The 20,708-nt window shown below is 42.5% G+C and overlaps 1 protein-coding gene across 3 annotated transcripts in view; it reads right to left on the bottom strand.

Moving 5' to 3' along the window:
* Positions 1-19,963, bottom strand: part of TEC (tec protein tyrosine kinase) — a 44,252-nt gene extending 24,289 nt beyond the window's left edge. The window contains exons 1-2 of one of the 3 annotated variants that reach the window (XM_030239526.2): positions 19,741-19,963; positions 4,263-4,444 (exon numbers count right to left, since the gene is read on the bottom strand). In XM_030239526.2, the coding sequence (XP_030095386.1) occupies positions 4,263-4,400 (138 nt within the window). In that variant the 5' untranslated portion in view covers positions 4,401-4,444; positions 19,741-19,963. Of the gene's footprint in view, positions 1-4,262; positions 4,445-9,741; positions 9,762-19,740 lie in introns of those variants that run through there. The other 2 variants (XM_009100369.4, XM_030239527.2) reach the window with 2 other exon arrangements.
* Positions 19,964-20,708: the final 745 nt, after the last annotated feature.

Genomic DNA, 20,708 nt, shown 5'->3' with positions numbered 1-20,708 from the left:
TGCAATGATGCCATTTCCCCAACACCTACACTTACTAATTCTCAGAATTTATGACCAAGAAAAAAAGACAAAACCAGAACACATCCCAGCTTAAACAGAATATTTCTGTTTTCTGACAAAAATCTATCTCCATGACACTTAAAGCACATTGGTTCCTGATGTATTTTAATTTTCAATCTTCTTAATGTCCATCTTTTTAACAAACCTAAAGGTGATACTTCTGCATTTTTTATCCAACAGCATAATGCCCAGAAGGTAATCAGTAAAAGCCAAGGTCCTATTGGCTTCCTATGCAAAGTAAGTTTCCCACAATATTAATGATAATTGTAGAGCTTTGCACAGGTGACCCAAACCAGGATTCTCCCTCCTCAGGCTTCTGTGTTTTGAAACCAGTCTTGAAATGCAGCCTCTTCACTGATTCTGTAGCTATGCTCCATCAATAGTTCATGCCCCTGCTCCATGACTTAGAGCAGAGCAATATCTTTAAGTGAGAAACTGTGTATTTCTCCTTCTCATGGCAGCAGTGCAGCTCCAGCTTCACTGCAGGCATGCACTCTCATTGTACCATGGCAGGGGGCCTGATCTGCTTGAAAGCATGTATAAAAAGATTTAAACCAGTAATGAACAAGCTAAAACAAGATTTTAGCCTGTTGTTAGTAGTCATGTTTAGGAGAAAATAATTTATGCCTCCAAGTTAGGTATATGGGACTTTTTCAGTACGTAGGACAGGAAAAAACAGAGAAGAGTGTCATTTATAATATGGAGTTTCTGGTCAAAGAGCAAGTGATGCTCCCTCCACTTCTGGCTGCGCAGAACAATTAAATCTCTCAGCAGCATTTACATGAACCCTATCTGCTATGGTTGACTGCTTTTTGTTGTCATAAATGTTCCACTTCTGTCCCCAGACACACAAAATGTCTAATTCTGTCACTTTATTAATAATCCCAACCTGCCCACACTTTGAGTATTGACTAATCTGGTTAACGAGATTTACTTCAGTCTTGTTTTAAAAAAGAAATGGTATGATTATTCACGTGCCCACAAACCCTGGGTTTTTCTTGAACTCTCTCTACTGAACTTCCATAACAGTTAAAATGGAAGAAAACAAGAAAATATTTCAGATTGGCCAACAATCAAACTGGGAATTGCACACTTGCCTAGAGGAGCAGAACTCAACCACCCTTGGCAGACTGCTACCACTGCAGTTATGGGATTAAAATGAGGGTGTGAGATCCTCTTGGCTTGGGTTTTCCATGCTTATTTTACCAATCTGGACTTTGAATACTGCCAAGCCCAAAATTAAATCAGTCTGTACCTATCCTTTCATCTGTCATGTCTTTAAATTCAACCAGCATACACAGCAGTCACATTTATTTCAGCAATAAACCCCCAGCTATTCAGAGGGGGCAGAACTACCTTGATGGCTGGTAACATTTTTCTCTTCATATAAATTACCTCAGCCAGAATATCCAGCTTACATATTTATAGCCACCACAATTGGCTTTAAAAACCCCAAACAATAACCAAACAAATAATTAAACCCACAAACATCTTTGCCATTTAAGTTGTCCAGAGACATTAAGGACTAACTGTGCCTCAGAGATCTGAGCCTTACAGTTGTGGTTTTTTAAAGAGACAAAAGTATTTAGTATGCCCCTTTAAGATCAGAGCTCACTATTTTCAGACAACACTGTTAATAAAATAAAATGCTGATTAATGTTTAAAAGTATCTAAAATGAGACAAACAGTGAAAATGAAAATGGTTTGAGGCTGGAAAGTAATGCATTATGGCTGAGCCAGTCTAACAAGCTGCTGATGTCAACAGTTGGAGCATCCTGTTCTCCTCCACCACCTGGCACGGCCTCTGGCACTTGTTAGATCCTGCACCCAGCTCATGCAGCATGCTAACCCAGCAGAATACTAATCCAACAAAAATAAAACCAGATCAAATATCTTTCTGCTGACCTAATTGCAGCCTTCCAGCACCTGAAGGGAGACGACAAGCAAGAGAGAAACTTTTTCCAAGGGCAGGTAGTAACAGAACAATGGGGAATAATTTCCAAATAAGAGGTTTAGATCAAATTTCTGGAAATAATTATTTACTGTGAGGGTGGTGAGGCACTGGAACAGGCTGCCCACAGAGGTGGTGGGTGCCCCATCCCTAGAAGTGCTCTAGGCCAGGTTGGATGGAGCTCTGAGAAATCTGGGCTAGTAGAAAGTATCTCTGGTCAGAGTCAGAGGGGGTCGAACTGGACGAATCTGCAAGGTCCCTCCTGACCCAGGCCGTTCTATGATTCCATGATTAGCAATTTTTTTCCGAACGATATGGATTCCAAGAAGGACCAGAAAGAATTCAAGCAAGTAGGGGAGTCTAGGAAGGCTAGGACAGGGACAAAATGGCCTTTTCCAGCAGCAAACTGATGGCACAGCATAGGCATAATGCATATTTTCAGCCCAACTGGCTGTATCTTAGGCAGAAATTTTTTGAGAAGTTACTGCATCCTCCACTGAGGGCACTGTAGGCTGCCCTGTTCAATCTCACTGCAAATAAAAATAACAGTTTAAACCCCCCCTCAGAGAGATCCTCAAGTCAGTCTCCTAGAACAGCATTTTAGCCAGAGGACATTAACCTGCAGGGCAAAGGGAAAACTGGAAGGGGAAGACTGGAAGAAAGTAAGCTGGAAATGGTAACTTCTTAAAGGGTGACGACAAGACCTGCAAAACCTGTTTGTCACATTTCTATTTGATCTGAATGTAAGACATGGGATAAGTAGGCAAGACACATTTCAGAGGGCTTCTTAGCCCCCACGTCTGTATTATCTGGGAGGAGGCCAGAGTCACCAAAATAGGAGTGTCTGGTACACTCTGCCATCATAAAATGGGGACGCAAAATGCCTGACAGGAGCGTGCAAGGAGGACAGAGCTGGGCTTCTGCCAGCAGTGCCCAGTGACAGGGCCAGAGGCAGTGGGCACAAACAGAAAGACAAGTGGCTCCATCTAAACACCAGAAAACAATGTTAGTCTTTTTTTACTGTGAGGGTGACTTTACCCTAGCACAGGTTGCCAAGCAAGGCTGTGAAGACTCCATCAATGGAGGTACTCAACAGCCAGCTGGACAGAGATATTTGACAGCCAGCTGGCTCTTGGCAACCAGCTCTGTGTTGGGGGAGGGGCTTGAGTAGGGGGCTTGGATCAGACAGCCACCAGAGGTCCCCTCCAACCTCAGTCTGTTCTTAATCCCAAGCTACTTTCAGAGAGCAAAGTGCTGTGAGCATCTTGTAGCATGGTAAGTGAGCTCAGTTCTGGTGCAACCATAACATCTGGCAGAGAAACATGCTTAGCAAGCCTTAGCTCTCCTGTACCCTCTTCTTTTAGCACAGGTAAGACAGCCAAGACAAGAGGTTGCAGGGTTCCCTCCATTAAGCTTTATTTGTTAAATGGCTTCCCAAGCTATACAACATGTTTCACAAGCTACTGCAGTCATTTTAATCCTCTTCAGCATTGTGACAAACATGGAAAGTAGCCTCACTTAAGTGGAAAATCTCACCCCCAGCACTGAGGATATGACAGGGCACTCTGGGGGCAGGTGACCTTGATGAAACTGAGTCTGAAGATTATTTGAAAAAATTCTGGTCTGAGGTTTTGCATAGTTTACACTAATCACTTTCTGAGTAACTGAATTTACACAGAAAGTGGTAATTGGGATGAGTTGCTTGTATGGTCAAAGACAAACTGCTTCCAGTTTCACTTCAATCACCAGGTAGCATGATCCTCTCCAATGGATCCTCTCTCTGCTGAACTTGGTCTGCAATGCACTGCTCCTATCAAATGATCTTTCTCCTGTTCAGACGGAGTTAATTGCCAGAGGTGAATATAATGGCCTTCACAGCACACACAGCCACAAGAAACTGCAGTTGCAACTTTTTCTACCTTTTCCCCAATTCATCATAGCAGTGATCTTTCATCTCTCTGGAGAGAAAAAGAAATCAGCTTTGATGACCACCTCTAAATGCTGTTTTATGTCATTCCTGCCATCCTGGCTATACACTGCTTCTCCTATTGAGAACCAATTCACACTGACTACCAGGTGAGTTACCTACACCTCTGCCAGCTTGCATTATAAATAAGAGAAAAGCCAGCTCACGTTCACAGCCACTAATGACCATTTCCCTGACCAGCTCTTGATAGCATGACATACAGTAGGAAAAAAAGCCAGTTTGGTACAAAAGCAAAAAGGAACAAAGGCAATCTGTGTCTCCTACCTCGGCCCGACCTTCATAGTATGTTAGCATAGACTTTGTAAGTACAAAAAGCCTCTCTTTGTAGTTTAAGGGTGAAGTCCTCTTCTTCTGCTGAGATCTTTTAATCAAAATCTCTTGTAGGATAGTAGTCGTATTCATTTCAGCCACTTGTCAGCTCTCTTCTAGCCATTGAACATCAGTTCCTGTGGAGAAGAGGAATAAAACATTACCAGGTCTTTGGAGAATCACAGAATTGGAGACTTCTGTAACAAACAGAGCTTCTACTTATAAATGAAACTGCCTGAATATACAGAAAGCTGGAGCTCACATGGAAGTTTACAAAAGTTAATTATTAGACTAAAAAGTTCAGGCTTTGCTCAGCTGAGGGCTGCACTGGCACATTCCCAGGAAGCCAAAAGCTGTACGTGACTGGGAGAAAATAAGGTACACTGCAGCCTGTGTCACAGAATATGGGTGAGAAGTCTGAAATGTGCTCCAGGCAAACAGCAGTGCACAACTGCTCTTCACCACAAACTTGTATAGAAGTTTCTAACCTGTACAAAAGTTTTAATTGCTAAGGTCTGTGCATGTATAAATGTCATTTGCAAAAGAGTTTTATATACAAAATTGAAGATCATAGAATCATAGAATATCCTGCATGGAACAGACCTACAAGGATCATGGAAGTCAAACTCCTGGCCCAGAACAGGACACCCCCAAGCATCCCACCATTTATCTGAGAGCATTGTACAAATGCTCCCTCAACTGTCAGGCTTGGTGCTGTGATCACTTCTCTGGAGAGCCTGTTCCAGTGCCAAACCATCTTCTAAATGGAGAGTCTTTTTCTAATATCCAACCCAAACCTCTCCTGACACAACTTCAGGCCATTCCCTTGGGTCCAGTCACTGGTCACAAGAGAGAAGAGATCAGTGTCTGCCCCTTCTCCTCCCCTCCCAAAGAAGTTGCAACTGCAATGAAATCTCCCCTCAGTCTCCTCCAGACTGGACAGACCAAGTGTCCTCAGACATTTTTCATAAGGATTCCCCTCTAGACCCTTCACCATCCTTCTTGCCCTCCTTTGGATTCTCCTGAATAGCTTAATGTCTTTCTTACATTTTGGCACCCAAAACTGCCCACAATATTCAAGGTGAGGCTGCCCCAGAGCAGAGCAGAGGAGGACAATCCCCTCCCTTACCTGGCTAGTAATGCTGTGCCTGATACCCCCCCAGGACATGGGTGGCCCTCCTGGCTGCCAGGGCACTGCTGGCTCACAGTCAGCTTGCCATCAATCACAACTACCAGGTCTCTTTCCACAGTGCTGCTTTCCAGCCTCTCATTCCCCAGACTATACACAAAACCAGGCTTGCCCCATGCCAGGTGCAGAATCCTCAGTGTGTTCTTGTTAAAATTCAAATGGTTGGTGATTGCCCATCTCTCTAATTTGTCAAGGGCTCTCTGCAGGGCCTCTTTCTGCCCTTGAGGCAGTCAACAGATACTCCCAATTTAGTATTTTTGGAAAATTCATTTAATATTCTTTCAATCCTGCATTCAAGTTGTTTATGAAGATGTTGAAGAATGCTGGACCTAAAATGAAGCCTTGGAGAATTCCACTAGAGACATGCCTGATGTAATCCCATTTACTACAACCCTTTATACTTAAGATGGATCGGTAGAAGTAATTTTGAGAATTTACCCCAATTTTATTAATGAAAAATTTCAGACACAAATGGTTGTTTAGAAGATGTCAGTTTGAGAACAAAGAACTTGAACTCATTTTTCAGAAACTGCTAAGCATATGCCTTCCATCTTCTGTTTAGAAAGATTTCATGCTGACTATCAAAATCAAGCCATTGAATTCAGACAGTTTTGGTCACTCAGTAATGTCAAGCTGCTTTAAGCTCTACACCATGACTGATACCTGTAGGGCAAACTTAGGAGTACATGAAAACCAGTGCACCCACAGCTGCTTTGTTTGCCAATCTGCCTCCAGGGTCCTGCTGTAGGCAATCTCTCTGTTCTACACAATGATGCCAGCTTAAACACAGCTGACCTCCTCCCTCATCAACACACCACTGTCCTGCCATGCCACCCTGCCTTGTGCAGGTGCTCCTTCTGCCAGGCTGGGAAGCAGGTTAGGGAAGGGATCCAGCCAGGATTTCATCATGCAGCACAGGCAGCTGCCTGCACAGAGACATTAAATGAAGTGGCACAGAGGCAGGAATGAAAGGTGTGGGAGAGGTTGTGGAGAAGCTGTTCCAGAAATCTTTCTCCCCACTCCCTCTTGCTTTGCTCACTTTCTGCCAGCCCTGCCCATGGCAGAACTTGGGCCCTCCTTGCCTGAAGCTGTGCTCCAAAGCCAGGAGAAGCTGCAGACACAGACCTGGAGAGCAGCTCTGGCTAGAGCAGCACGGCTGGAGCTGAAGCCACGGCTTGAAGAGGGAACAGCAGCATCTGCTGAAGCACCAGTGGCTGTGAACAATCTCTCAACTGTTTGGAGGGAGGTGGGGGGATAACCCAAACCAAAGCCCTAGAGTAAAACAAAAAAATAATTCATTCTTCACAGGGCTTACTTTATGCACCTATTTGCCACCTAGAGTATTTCAGAATTCACTGGGGAAATGGCATGCACATTTTTCTCTGCAGGCAATGTAACTTCAGCATGGACAAAACAGTACATTTCACAGAATTGTGGCAGAGAATCTTGAAAAGCTACAAACCTCCTCACAACATTGCCTTACATGATTTAATTGTTAATGAAATCAAATGTAAACAACCTCACTGGAGTGGGTCTCATTTTGTAAGCAATTAATGGCTGCCACAATACATGAAATGACACTCTGCCTTCCAGTCTAGTGTTGATGCTACTTTTCACTCCCTGGTTTGACCAGCTGAGCTCTCATAGCCCATAGTGCTGCTATCTCAACAGGTGGAAGTAGTTGTTAACAGCTTTAAAATATCCTTTTCTTTCCTAGGAACACCTCTTCATATGCAAGAAAAAAAAAAAACCCAAACAAAAATCAGTGGTTTAAATGGAGCAACAAAATAAGACCAGGCTAGATGCATATGTAGCACTGATGCAAAAGATGATGATTGCACTGCAAGTGGTGATTATTATGAATAATCCCTTTTTGTTATTTCTCTTTTTCTGAAATGCATACATTTTGTTGGTAATCTGTCATATTTCATTCTGGGAAGAAGGCAGATCTTTTTTAATCAGTAATTGTCTTGGATATGTTATTTAACTACTAAAGCTGACCAATTATGTTTTATTGCCCTTCTAAAAATAAATTGGCAATCTTAAAGGTAATTGCAGAAGGAAAAATATTACCATAAACTGAAAATACAAACATTGTCCAAAAAATTAAAAGTCAGTATTAACTTTCAGACAAGCTTAATGTACACAAAACTTTAAGGGTTTCCATCACAGGCTCTCCCACCCAAACATTTCTACTGTTCTCAATAGTAAAAATTCTCTGTTTGTACTTAAGAAAAACATAATTATTATCCATCTTATCTCTAGATCCCTGGAGTGCTGCATTAAAGAGCACAAGAAGGATTCAAAGTTAACTATGATTTTAAATCTCAGTACTGATAATGCTAGTATATTTCATTTCTCTACCAGGTTACATTAACATGACACAAGAATAAAAAAAAATCCTTTTGACAAAATCGGGGTTAAAACATAAAAACGTCAGTAAATGTCTGCTCTTGGTTGCTACACTGTATTATCTCTGCTATGAAGATTTCAGCAGATTAGAATCAGTTTCCCAGGTCACAAGATCAGCCTTTGAATCTGCATTTGGTCACAGAAACCTGCCTTATTCGGGGTTATTTCCAAGTCCATGGCTCTAGATACATTTCTGTTCGGCTCAGGATAACTGAACCCTCGCCTATCATTCTGAAAGTTCATTTTCAGAATAGCAATACTCCATTAAGAAGCCCCTGTAACAGCCAAACTTACCTCTTAACAAACCCAGACATCACTACTTTTCTTCATTACAGTTTTAGACATTTTCTGCACATTTTCCCTGCCCCCACTTCCCCCCAAACACTCCTTTGTTCCCAGACCATCCCTCAGAACACGAAGCTGTTTGCATGACACATTGTTATCTTGCTATAAACAACTGTGGGAGTTTCAGGCTGACACCCAATATAAACTTCTCACAATATGACTGGTGCCAAGGAATTGCCCTGTTCCCTGCCAACTGTAGTTACACAATAACAAAGACAATCTGATTTGAAGAGATGCTGAAGACTCAGAATTACGGCACAAATCAGAAAGAGTTACAGGTTCTCAGCTGTTCTCAGGGTGCGAAAACATCCTCAACTTTAAGTTAAGTTTTGAGTATCAAAATACCTGCATCACCTCAGGTTTCCCATCTTCCCATTGTAAAAGTACTAATCTGTACAGCCATGAAGTCACCATACACCTCCTCAAAACAAATGAAAACAACTGTTCAGATAAGCCTTCTAAGTCAATATTGGTCCAAATGCACTACACAGAGCTTCTTATGCATGCATGCCACCTTTGCCAGTTTTCACTGGGGAAAACTGAGCCACTAAGGGATGTGGTAAGCTCAGGTGTTGCAACACTACCCACCCCACATATCTTCTGGCTCCCACTCCCAGCTCGTGTCTGTTTATTGAAACAATTAGTCACTGTAAGCCAGCTGGACTGCAAGAACCTTTAACATTCAAAAAATCGAAAAAATGTATGAAATTCTCAGTGCAAGTTCTAGCGAGCAGAAAAGAGAAAGTGCATCCAGTCTGATCAGGTCTTCTCTCAGCCAAATGTAACAAGTAATTGTCACTTTTTAAGGCACAAATCTTTGCACCACACATAGTCATGAAGGGGCTCACAAGAAAAAAACTCATTCTGAAAAGCATACTTAGAACAATGAGACAAAATGAACACTAGGAGGAAATATTAGCTGAAAAGAAAAATGAAAGCAAGGTGGAACTGTTTTCTGAGTTTCAACACCTCCTTAGTGATGATAAAATGTCCCTAGGAATTTGTGTCCTTCAGAGCAAAGTCTTAAGGTTAAGCTGATGGGCAATCCAGGCAGGCAATCCCTCTAAGGAATAAGCATCCTCAGCTTTCTGACTTGGATTTCATGCATGGTGCACAACTGCTTTTTTTCAGATTTGGGACACATCAATCCAAACCCGTGTCAACCGCAGATCTGGATACTTAACATTGAAAATGTACCTCCCTAGGGCAGCAGACTGAAAAAAAAAAAAGAATATTCATTACTTCAATTTTTGAAAGTATCAATCAAAATGTCAATTTTAAAAACCCAGTTGTAATCCCTCCTCAAATCTGTAAATTTCAGAATATTTTTCCCCCTTCATTTTAATCAGTTCAGATCAGTTTGGTGATCCAGCTCATATTGTGTCCCTGCAAATGTCTGCAGTGGGGCAAGTGAACAGGCAGCACAGTGCCCCTCTGGGTAGAGAGCAGAAACAGTGCAGAAGGAACAAGGAAAGGAGAACTCCTTACCCTGGTTTTTCTGCTGGAGCTTCTGTTGCTTTACCATGAAACCATGAACTGAGTTACATGTGAACATTTACATAAGTATCCAGCACAGGCTTATTTGAATAATTACTACTCACTGTAAGCAAGGGTTGCAAAATATACTCTTGTATTGCCTTTTTGTCCCACATCTAAGGTTGCAAATTCAAACTCAAAAAAATAAAATACAACTGTTATTAATCCCCGTTCAAAAGGTAAATTTCACAGAAATACAAATACAAAAGTAATATACTTTAGAAAAAAATCTGTCATAATTTAAAAATTCAAGTTCAGGGGAAAATACTGTAATACCATACAAAACTTATCATATCCAGAAAAAAGGAGAAGTAAAAAATATTAGGAAATATTTAGATTTACTTTTTTCCTCCTTTTTTTTTTTTTTTTAACAGCAAACACTCAGAAACCCCTTCCATCATATGCAAGTTTTTGGGGTTTTTTTAACTGTGAGAAATGAAATTTGGGGGGACTATTTTCTAAGAGATTTCAAAGTTATAGCCAAATATTTGCAAAAGCTTAGTTTCTCTTTGAAAATCAGCCAAACGATAAATGGCTAATGTTATATACACAATCAATCCCTGTGAAAATAAAATTCATATTTACCTGTATGAAATTTAGGTTTAAAAGTAAACAGGCTAAGGGGTAACTCTGTGACAACACTGGAGATTCAGAGACCATGTGATACTGCAAAATATCCTTTATTCAGCTGAAAGGAATGACACACACAGAAGGAGCATTTTATCACAATCAGAACCAGTTTTCCCAAATTTCTTAGAAACAGGCTCACTACATTTTACAAAACACATCATTTGTTTCCTTTTGGCATTCTAACTTAGGTAGCTGGGGTAAGCAAAGAAAACGATGACAACTGATGGTCCCTCTTAGGGTCAGCTGGCATTGAGGTGGTTTTATCACACCAAACTGGAGCTCAGCTCATCGACCATTGCAAAAGGGAAATGCACCCCAGAGAGTGCACAGAACAGCTCAGGGAAAATAGTAAGAGCACCAAAAGGGTTTCTTTTCCCCTTAGAACAATGATTTAGTAGAACAGGCATGTACACGGCTCCAAATCATTTATAAACTCAGCTGTTGCTCCTTACTGGGATTGCCTGCAAACTGTACACTCCAGTTACTAAGTTATCCTTTCACAGCTTTAGAGGGCACCTTCTTCACAACTAAAGTATTCAGGAAATTTATGAAACAAAAATTACATTATTACCATCTGCGATGAAGGAAATATGTTGACATGGGCATTTTTAACTTGAAATTATTTAGCACTAAGTTTGAGTTAGCAGCACTATGAGGCGCCATACAAAAGATGGACTGATCAATTTTCACTATCTTCATCAACTTCTTATATTTTTATTCATTCCTCTAGAACTGAGTACTTGTAGTTTTCTTATTTTTCCCCCACAAAAAACATTGCAATATTTATAAACTTGCATTGACTATTTTGCCTTCAGTTTATTCAGACCAAAAACCTCTATCATTTGTAATGTTCTTTGCTGCAAGACAATAAAGCTGAAAATTAGTTTGGGACATGGGAAAGCAAGGCACAAAGAAAAAGACTTTGAAACTTAAGAATTTGATATTAACCCTTAAAAGGGAGACAGCAGATTTTCCCAAGTCCAGGCTTCATAGCTCAGGTTTATTTTTATTCTAAATACCATGTATAAAGCAGAGTGAAAATGGCAAACAATTTTCTGTTAGCACCATAGAGGGCAAAACCTGCTGGATGATATCACCAGGACTTCAGGATGCTGCAAGAGGTTTTACTGTAGCTGGCTAGATGAGGCAGAGCATAAAGAGATTTGCTTAATTCACTTGTGCAGCATAAAGGTCTGGTGAAGGATATTGGCTTGGTTTATCTGCACAAATACAACTGACCCTCACCTGACAGAGAAAAGGTAAAAGAAAAAGTAAGAACAGGAAGGGAAGGGCAGGGTCTGAACTGGGAAGAGGCATGTGGTGTACTTACTGGTCCCTTTCACAGGTTTATGTACCTTTGAAAGGAAGCAATCTGCTTTATTCTGGCAAGTGTTTCCAAAACAAGGTCAGAGAGGGACATGGAAGGACTAACTCCAAACTGGCATGGTATTGGTTTGGAGGGGCAGAAGCACCTAAAGAGCAGAATGTATATGCTTCACTTCAGCACAGGCCAAGGCTACCCCACCACTACCCCACTGGCTTTACATTCAGTAAAGCAGAGTGCTGCCTCAGCCTTTTTCCAAAAATCCCCTGCTGATAAGAAGGGAAGAGAAACAGTAACACCCGCTTTCTAAAGAAGCAGGCAAAGATGAGATTGGCTAACAAAATGGGTGATGCTTATGCAAAAGATTTTCCTACTTCTCCAGGAAGCTGAAGTTTTAGAGGGCGGAAAAAAAAAAGCTCTGTTAAATCAGAGGTTGAACCTAACTCTGTTAAGCAGTCCTAAAGCTCACTATCAAGTAGGACAATTGCTTTTGTACACAAAACTGCAAGTATGAGAAAAACCAAATCAAATCTATAGGAAAGAAAAATATAAAAAGAAAACAGGTCAACAGTGCCTGAGGGTATCTTTCTTTTCAGCTACCATAAATGAGTCAACTTAATTAACTTTCTTCACAATTTGAACTTGTTTTCTCAAATGTTACACAATCTCAGGTAAGCATGTGATATACCAAAAACAAGCTCAATTTATTTCAGTATTCAAGACATTGTTTTGACATGGTCTAACTAAAATACTGAAATACATACAAATTATGACTGTCTTTATGCACAGGGAATGACTAACACTTCCTCAAGTTATTTCTCTTTCCAAACATTCCGAAATCTTTTTCCCTAAACAACTGTTTGTTCTCCACCTACTAAAGAACTACTTGTTCTCCACATGCTAGACTCTGGGGAAGCTACACAGTAAGAAATGCTTCAACAAATATGAGAACTGCTGAAGACAAAGCTGAGAAGTTGACTCAGATGATGAACTAAGGGGCCATCTCTCATGTCAACTAATGGATGTATTTATCTTCAAAGTCTTTATTTTGAAGTAGTGTCATAAGGTCACTTGATAAATGTTGCTTTTTCACACCTACTGAGCAACTGACTAGTCCCACAGGGCTCAGTAGGTGTGAAAAAGCAACATTTATCTATATATAAACAATATATCTAAATTTACAGGTGAGAACTTCCTTCTGCACAGGAAAAACCCAAGGCAGTGAGTGGGGAACAGAAAATATCCAAGTTCCATTTGTCACATTTTCCCCGTGTTCTTTTCACTAGGACACATCCCCTCCACTACAAAACAAGCAAGAGATGGAACACTAAACAAACCATTTACATTTCAGCTGAGATGGTGTACTGCCCTTCCCATGCACGGCAAAGCAGGGGTGTTGGCAAGGTCAGCCTGCTTATCTTGTGATTCCAGACTCTCTTACCCTGTTATGTTGGATAGGTGTGCTTATTTTGGCTGGGGTAGAGTTAACTTTCTTCACAGCGGTTAATATGGAGCTGTGTTTTGAAACTGTGTTGATCACAGTGTTGATAATATAGAGATGGCTTTGTTATTGCTGGGCAGTGTTTGCACAGAGCCAGGACCTTTTTGTACTTCACAAAAGTGCTTTTTGTACTGCCACGCTGGCAAGGAGACTGGGAATGCATGGGAAATTAGGAGAAGACACAGCTGGGACAGGTGACCCAAACTGACCAAAGGGATGTTCCAGACCATACGACATCACCTCAGTATATAAAGTGGGGGGAAGATGGAGGAAGGGGAGATATTTGGAGTTATGACATCTGTCTTTCCAAGAAACTGCTTTGCATGATGTAAACCTGCTTTCCTGGGAATGGCTGAACACCTGTCTACCCACAGGAAGTAGTAAAAGAAATCCTTGCTTTTACTTGCATTTCAGCCACTTGCTAATAAAGTCTCCCCATACAGGACTGAAAAGCCAGGCTGTGACCTTGAAGAATTTCTTCTTCAATAGAGTGCACCCTAAGCAACAAGCAATACCAAAGGACTTCAGCTTCATTCATGTCAATATATGAGTATTAATTCAGGGGAAAAGTTTTTCACTGAATCTGAAAATAAACACAAGTGACGCATGGCTGTGGTCTTGTGTTTTCCCTTTCCTCTGGTTAATGCAAGGTAGTGAGCATCTCTAGCAAAGCAGTTGTTATCGCTGCTCTCCTTGATATCAGATCTCAGATGTGTTCAGGTGTTTCAACTGTTGCAAGTTAAACAGGGAATTGGACTTGCACTTGTCAGGTGTCACAGGATATTTACGGTCTTAAGGAGCAGCATTCAGCTCAAACTCTTTGAGACATCATGCAACACAGTCATTTATGCTTCACAGTATCTTACTCCACTCTGCTTATCTATGGTGAGACACAAGGATATTGGAGAATCAGTCAAACATCATCACAACTTGGGCTACCATAATCCAGTCCTGTTGAGGTCAAAATCACAAGAATTCAAGTTAAGGCACTGCAAAGGTAAGATTTATGGTTAGGTCTCAGCTTTTCATGGGGAGTGCCTGCATCATACTGACTTTCAGAGTTAGTTTCAGGTTAAGAGATCCAGAAAAGTAACTAAACCAAATTGAGTGAATTTTGCTGCTTGCCCATGACTTTTACTTTTTCCTCAGAAAGCTGTCATCCCCTTCATGGTTGGAGAGAGTGCCTTGGTGGGAAGAGAAAGCTGCTGTGGTGGCAAAGAGGCTGCCTGCAGCCCCTGACACAGAGCAATGGTCCTCCTCCCACTGCTCTCACACTCCACAGCCTTTCACCATGCTATCCTCTCACACTCCCTGCTGACAAAACAGACCCTCACAGTTCATCTGACACTCTGGAGCTGTAAATATTCTCCTTCCAACAACTGAACCTGCTATATTCAAGGACCACTGAGGATGACGATTGCCAGCCTGCAGCTCTGAGGAGGAGATGGTCCTCATGGCTCACCACGACAAAGCAAACTGAAACAGTCCAGCCAGCCATGGGCTGAATGAAACAGCAAGATCACATGTGGCTACATAACTGAACATGTCACAGATTATGTGTAAGCAAGCTGAATTCAAGTTGCAATAGCAGTTTTGAACCAGCCACTCTTAATACTGGAGTGTTAGATCTCTTCATGTTATAAAAAAATATTATTTAAGCATCTTCTGGATACAGATTAGGTAGAAATTTTAATTTCAAAAGATACCAAAATATATAAAATTATCAGTTTAGGGGATCTCTCGTGGGACAGAAAAAGGCCCATTCAGCTCAACTCACTTTGCACATCCCTTGAACTGGGTCACACAATTCAAAGTGGGAGAGTCGCCCCCCTTCTCCTTCTCCTGCCATGGCACTGGAGACCACTGATGGGGTCTTCAACTTCAGCTGGGAAGAGATGCTCAGAATAAGGGTGGGGAGGCAGGGAAAACACACACAGTTTTGGTGTTTTTCTGCCAGGATATGGAGCTTGCCCTGTTTTATAGGACATCCTGTAATTCACAGGACAAGTAGCAACCTTGAATATATTAATATACTTATTATACTTATCTCACCTACCCTGTAAGCTTGCACAGTGAATCTGACAAGATTTGTTCACAGGGCTGCCTAGGACAGATTTACAATGTTCAGCTAAAATGAAGGTCCAGATACCACCTGCGTCTGATGGTGAGTTATGTGGCTATCCTGTGGAGAGCAAAAAACCCAAAACCCACAAAGAGAGCCTTTTTTTGTTTCATAAACATAAATGGTCAGGAGTTTGTCCCAGACTAGTGTACAGTGCACACTCTGGAAGTGCCCCTAGAAGGGCAGGGTCCCAGTGTTGTGGCCAGACCCTTTTTCAGAAGGAAGAATCCTGCTTCCTTTACTATCCAAAGGCATGCTTTTCTGCCCTACATTCAACTGAAAACAAGGCCTAGATCTTACAAGTTAATCAGATCACAGCTTGGAATAGGCACAAGGCTGAATAAAACCGCTCCTCACAGGAAACTCAGCTGTGACCTACTTGAGCCTACATAAAGTTATACCCTATGTGTGGCAAACTGGTACCCATTCACAAATCTGCTGATAAGAGAACTGGAAACGAGAAAAAGCAGGAGTGCCAAGAAAGCCTTTGCTCAGGTCCCACATGCCTCAGCACACCACTTTTTTCCCTCTTTTCCTGCATTTGTTTAGTGTTGCATAGGATTTTTACCTTAAGAGCTGAAAGAGAGTAGCTCAGTTGGCAGCTTGGTGCTTTGCTTCAGCAGAGGAGCTGTGACTGCAAACATGGCCAAATACTTCTCCTTCCCCTCACCAAAACCGGAGTGCCACAGCTGATAGGAATCAGTTCTTGTACATCAGCTGTTGGCCAGGCTCAGACTCTCCCAGAGCAACTCCTCTCTCTGCAGCAGGCTCCTGAAACCCTGTCTCCTGCCCACCACACAAGGGCAGGACCACACCACGCTAAGCATGAGCTTTACTGAGCTGCCCAGAATACAGGACAGCCACGCAACCAAGGGGTGCCTTTTCAGCAATATCATTTCCTCCTAAATGTTTGGGTATTGTCCAAATCCAAGACAACTTCCCAGTGATGTCATTCTTCCTAAGAAAGGTAAACCCTGCCCATGATGGACAGACCTACTCACAGGAGACTTCTGTAATTCTTCCCAAGATTTTATTACCCCATCTGAACACAGTGGCCACTTGGCAGCACTTGAAAGAAATGGCTCTCTCTCCATCCCACCTCCATGCCCAGGAAATGCAAAAACCTGCTCCCCTCCCCACAAAGCACCTTCTGCAATGAGACTGTCGTCACACCAGGACGTAGCTGCTTATCAATTTTTCAAGGTTTTAGCTCACATGTTGTTTTCCCTGACTCTGAATCATAGCCCGTGGGGCTGAGCCAGGCCAGGGGATGACTGAGAACTGCCAGTGCTGTAATGGCCACGGGGCAGTGCTCAGTTCCCCAGTTCCTCTTCTGCCACACCAGACAAAGAGCAGACATGTCCACCCAAACAGTCATTTCCCTCACTTGCCCACTGTTTTCTTTCCTAATGCTTTTTCCTTTAGAAAATACACTTAGAAAAACAGACCAGAAGCAGGAGAGCAGAATGCTCCTCTGCCTGATGGCTGGCAGAGCAAACTGGTGATTTGCTGCCAGAAGCAAACTGCTCCATTAACAAAAATACATTTCTTGAGACCTGACTGACCATTTGGTAAAACACTGGTGCAATTTAATGGGTTTCTGGAGAGTTGTGCCCCATTATATCAGTAATACCTCTAATGGCTAGTGCTAGCATGAAGTCCTGGCCAGGAGAAATAGGGTAAACTGGGCTGATCCCTCTGCAGTAAGGAGCAGGATGCAGCCAGTGTAGTGAGAGTCTATCTCTTGCATTTTGCATAATGGAGAAAGCTAGGGGTATCAGCAGGTCATTTAATGAACTTCATCACTCTAATTTCTATGGTGCAGCAACTGACTGACCATTGCCAACACTTTCCAGACAAGGTATCAGTAATTCTGTGCAAACAGATGCATCTAGATAATAATAAAAATATATGTAGCACAAATACAAAAATATACACATCCTTCAGGAGCACATACATAATTAGAAATATAAAAGGTCCACCACCTCAGGCTTTCTTCATCATGCCAACCTGTACTCCACTCTGTTGGAGTACTGTTTTCCACATTTTTCAGTTTTTATAGCTCTTTATACTATTTCTGCAAGAGAGTCATTATAGACTGATACAACTGATTCTTTGGCATGCACAAATCTTCCTTTTTCAAAGAACAGTTCCAGGTTCAGCAGCAAGAAGGTAATAGGTTACCGAAAAAAAGTCAAACTAAGTAAAAGTAGAAAAACATCTTAGACATCAATGGTTAACAAAGGCTAAAGACTGTTTTCCATGACCTTTGCATCGACAGCAGGCAGCACAGACTTCTATTGTCTAAGAAACAGAAAATGTTTTGCATATTTGAGGTATAAATATTTGTATGAAACATACACTATTCTGCACCTTATCTTGGGCATCCAGTTTATAAGCTAACACAACACAGAGGTAATCAAATCTACAACAAGTTGCACCTATCTTTGGTGCAGGGGAAGACTTTTCTTGACACTTCCAAGTAATTCTATTAAATTACCACTTCCCAGTTACAGGTTATCACACATCATGGTGTTTCTGAATACAATGTTGTTTCAGGGCAAGATGAAAAAATATGGAGCTAATATTGTTTTATCAGCTCTATTATTTTTCTCTCTTTTTATCTACTGTAGACAGCCTAGTGGTTACACTACAATGCCAAATCCACAATGCCTACAACTAAGCTTTAAAATGTAATTTAACCTAGGACATAGTTCAAACTGCCTCACAGTAAATGGTTTTAAAATATCTCAAAGACTTAAAAAACTCTATATTAACATTAAAAAAAAGTGGTACTCCTATAAAATTTGAAGGGCTAATAAAAGCAGGTCTGGCAGTGGATAACCAGAGTTCCTCCAAGACAGAGGCGTAACTGCCAGTATGGTTTTGATATACACACCTATGAGATTACCTTATCAAAACAAAAACCATGCCAAACATAATCACGCTGCTCTGCTTTCAGTGGTTTCAGCAGGCAAACATAGAAATCAACCATTTGGTTCAAAACAATCATAATATTCATTTAGAAATTTGGAGGAATGCATAAGGCACCCTTTCAATAAGAACTAAGTGCAGAGATAAATGTGATAATTTCATGACAAAATGTATTTCACAACAAATAAAACATAAAATAAACCCCAGAGAAACATAAAGCATACCAGAGGAGAGTGTGATAGTAAACGGGCCCTTTCCTGCTGCAGTTCCCTTACAAACCATAACCACCAAATGACTGTAAGTAACTGCCTGCCTGGGAGCTACCTCCCCACCTACAAGAGCAGTACCCAGCAAACAAGACCAGGACACCTAAAGGGCCTCCTCTGCACAGGTAAAATTGTCTGAGCAGCACAGCTGGTGTGCCAGAAGGAAAAAAAAAGCACATGCTTTCTGATAGCCCAAAATACTCTAAACATTTATGTAACAGCAGTAAGTAATAACCCATCTGCCAGTCTCTGAAGAGTTCTGAGACTGAACAAAACACCAGCTTTTATCAAAGGTGAGACAGTCAGAATATCAGAAAAACGTACTCCAAAATAAAAACAAAAGTTCCATAAGCAAGTACTTTCAAGACACCTTTTTGCCTGCATTTCTACTACAGTCAGTTTTTCCATCTATAAAAGCTACATGTATTTGACTCATAAAATAACCCTGAGTTTTTCAGATTAGCATCTGTCATTGCAAGCAGGGAGCTCATGGCCATGCCTGTACTAAAAGTTCAGTTTACAGCTGAAAGAATTACCCATTCCAACTTCTAAGGGTGTAGAAAGGAAGCCTGTGGGAAAGCACCATGCGAGTCTCGTCACCTAGTGAACTAGCAGCAGGTGTGCTGTATCCAGCACAAGGCTATGTAAGAGCATTCACTGCCAACAAAGAGTAACCCATGTGGGATAGAAAGCAGAAGAAATTATTAGGATAACCGAACTCAACAGAAAGCAATACTTCCCTTGAGACAAGGCAAAACAGTCTTAGCAAAGCACAGTGGTTGCATGGAACTCAGACTCAGAGAAGTCACATAAACAAAGAAATACTCATCGGTGTTGGCTTTCAAATGGATTTGGCAGCCTGGGCAACAACCCCTTTATACTACAGTTAGAGCAATTTTAAGCAGAGGTTTAAAAGCCGGCTTTTGTCACCGCTCCCGCTCAGGGCTGCGGTGACACCTGTGCGCCGAGGCAGCAGCCCCTCCGCCCTGGCGGTGCCGCACACTCTCGGACTCGGAGCGGCGGCAGGGGGGGCTCCGTGTGCCGGCACCCCGGGCAGGTCCCCGCGGCGGGCGCGGTGCGGCTGCCAGCGCTGGGGCAGCCCCGGCGGGGCGCGCTGCACGGAGCCGCCCCGCTCCGCTCCGCTCCCTCAGCGGGCAGCCCCGGCTTGCCTTACCTGCCCTACCTGCGTGTCCCGGCCGCGGTCGCGGAAAGAGTCCGGGAGCGGGCGGCGTGAAGGGAGGCGGAAGGAGGGAGGGAGAGAGAGAGAGGCACCGCACTGCCTCGCTCCGGCCCGGGAAGGCGGCACTACCTCTTCCTCCTCCTCCTCCTCCTCCAGCCGAGGAAGCAGTGGAGGCAACCGCTGCGCGCCGCGCTTGTCTGGGCGCCCTCCGCGCCCGGGGCGGGTGCGGCACTGCGAGAAGCTGAACTGAGGTGTCCCACACCCACTAGATCCGTCGGGAGCTGCCTGGAATCCTGTCCGTGAAGTACAAGAAAAAGGCAAATTACGTAATTTGGAGCAGGTTGCAAACGCTCCCTCAAAATCTAGGTTCTTGGCCCCAGCTGGCTGTAAATCGTGTGAAAGCTGTGCTTTGACTACGACATTTCTCTTACCAAAACACGGTGAGAATGAGTGCTCGCAGGGCTCCAGCTTGGGTGTGTCGGTGGGCACAGCAATCCCCCATCCCCAGTGGGCTGTGCACCCCGAGGCTGCTCCTCTTCAATGCCCATCTCAGATCTGCTCGTGTCCCAGTGCCCCGGGGTTACAGTGCCTTCCTTCATAATTAACCATGCCAACAGTCACATCCAGCCACCTCATACCTCCAGCCAAAATAACTAAAGTGGCTTTTTGTGCCCCTCAGGTGCCTGTGTTGTTCAGAGTTCAGGGTCTGTACTGAAATGGCATGTGGGCTCTTTTCTTTACCTCCTTTCCCTCTCTTAGCCTAGTCTGACCTATAGAAACTGTCACTGCAAAACCACATTGAAAGAAAAAGATCTTGTAAAGTTCAGTAGAAATACATCTCTCACATTTCAGTCAGCCTAGAGGAAAGCAAGCAGGGTCTATGCTGTTTGCAAGAGAATTGTTTTTTTTGTGATTAGTGTGTAATAGCTGTATCAACACAGATGTCTTTCTGTTCAGCTCAG

The sequence above is a fragment of the Serinus canaria genome, chromosome 4 (genome assembly GCF_022539315.1).
Source record: "Serinus canaria isolate serCan28SL12 chromosome 4, serCan2020, whole genome shotgun sequence".
Classification (NCBI taxonomy): Eukaryota; Metazoa; Chordata; class Aves; order Passeriformes; family Fringillidae; genus Serinus; species Serinus canaria.
This window is presented reverse-complemented; position numbering and strand designations above follow the sequence as displayed.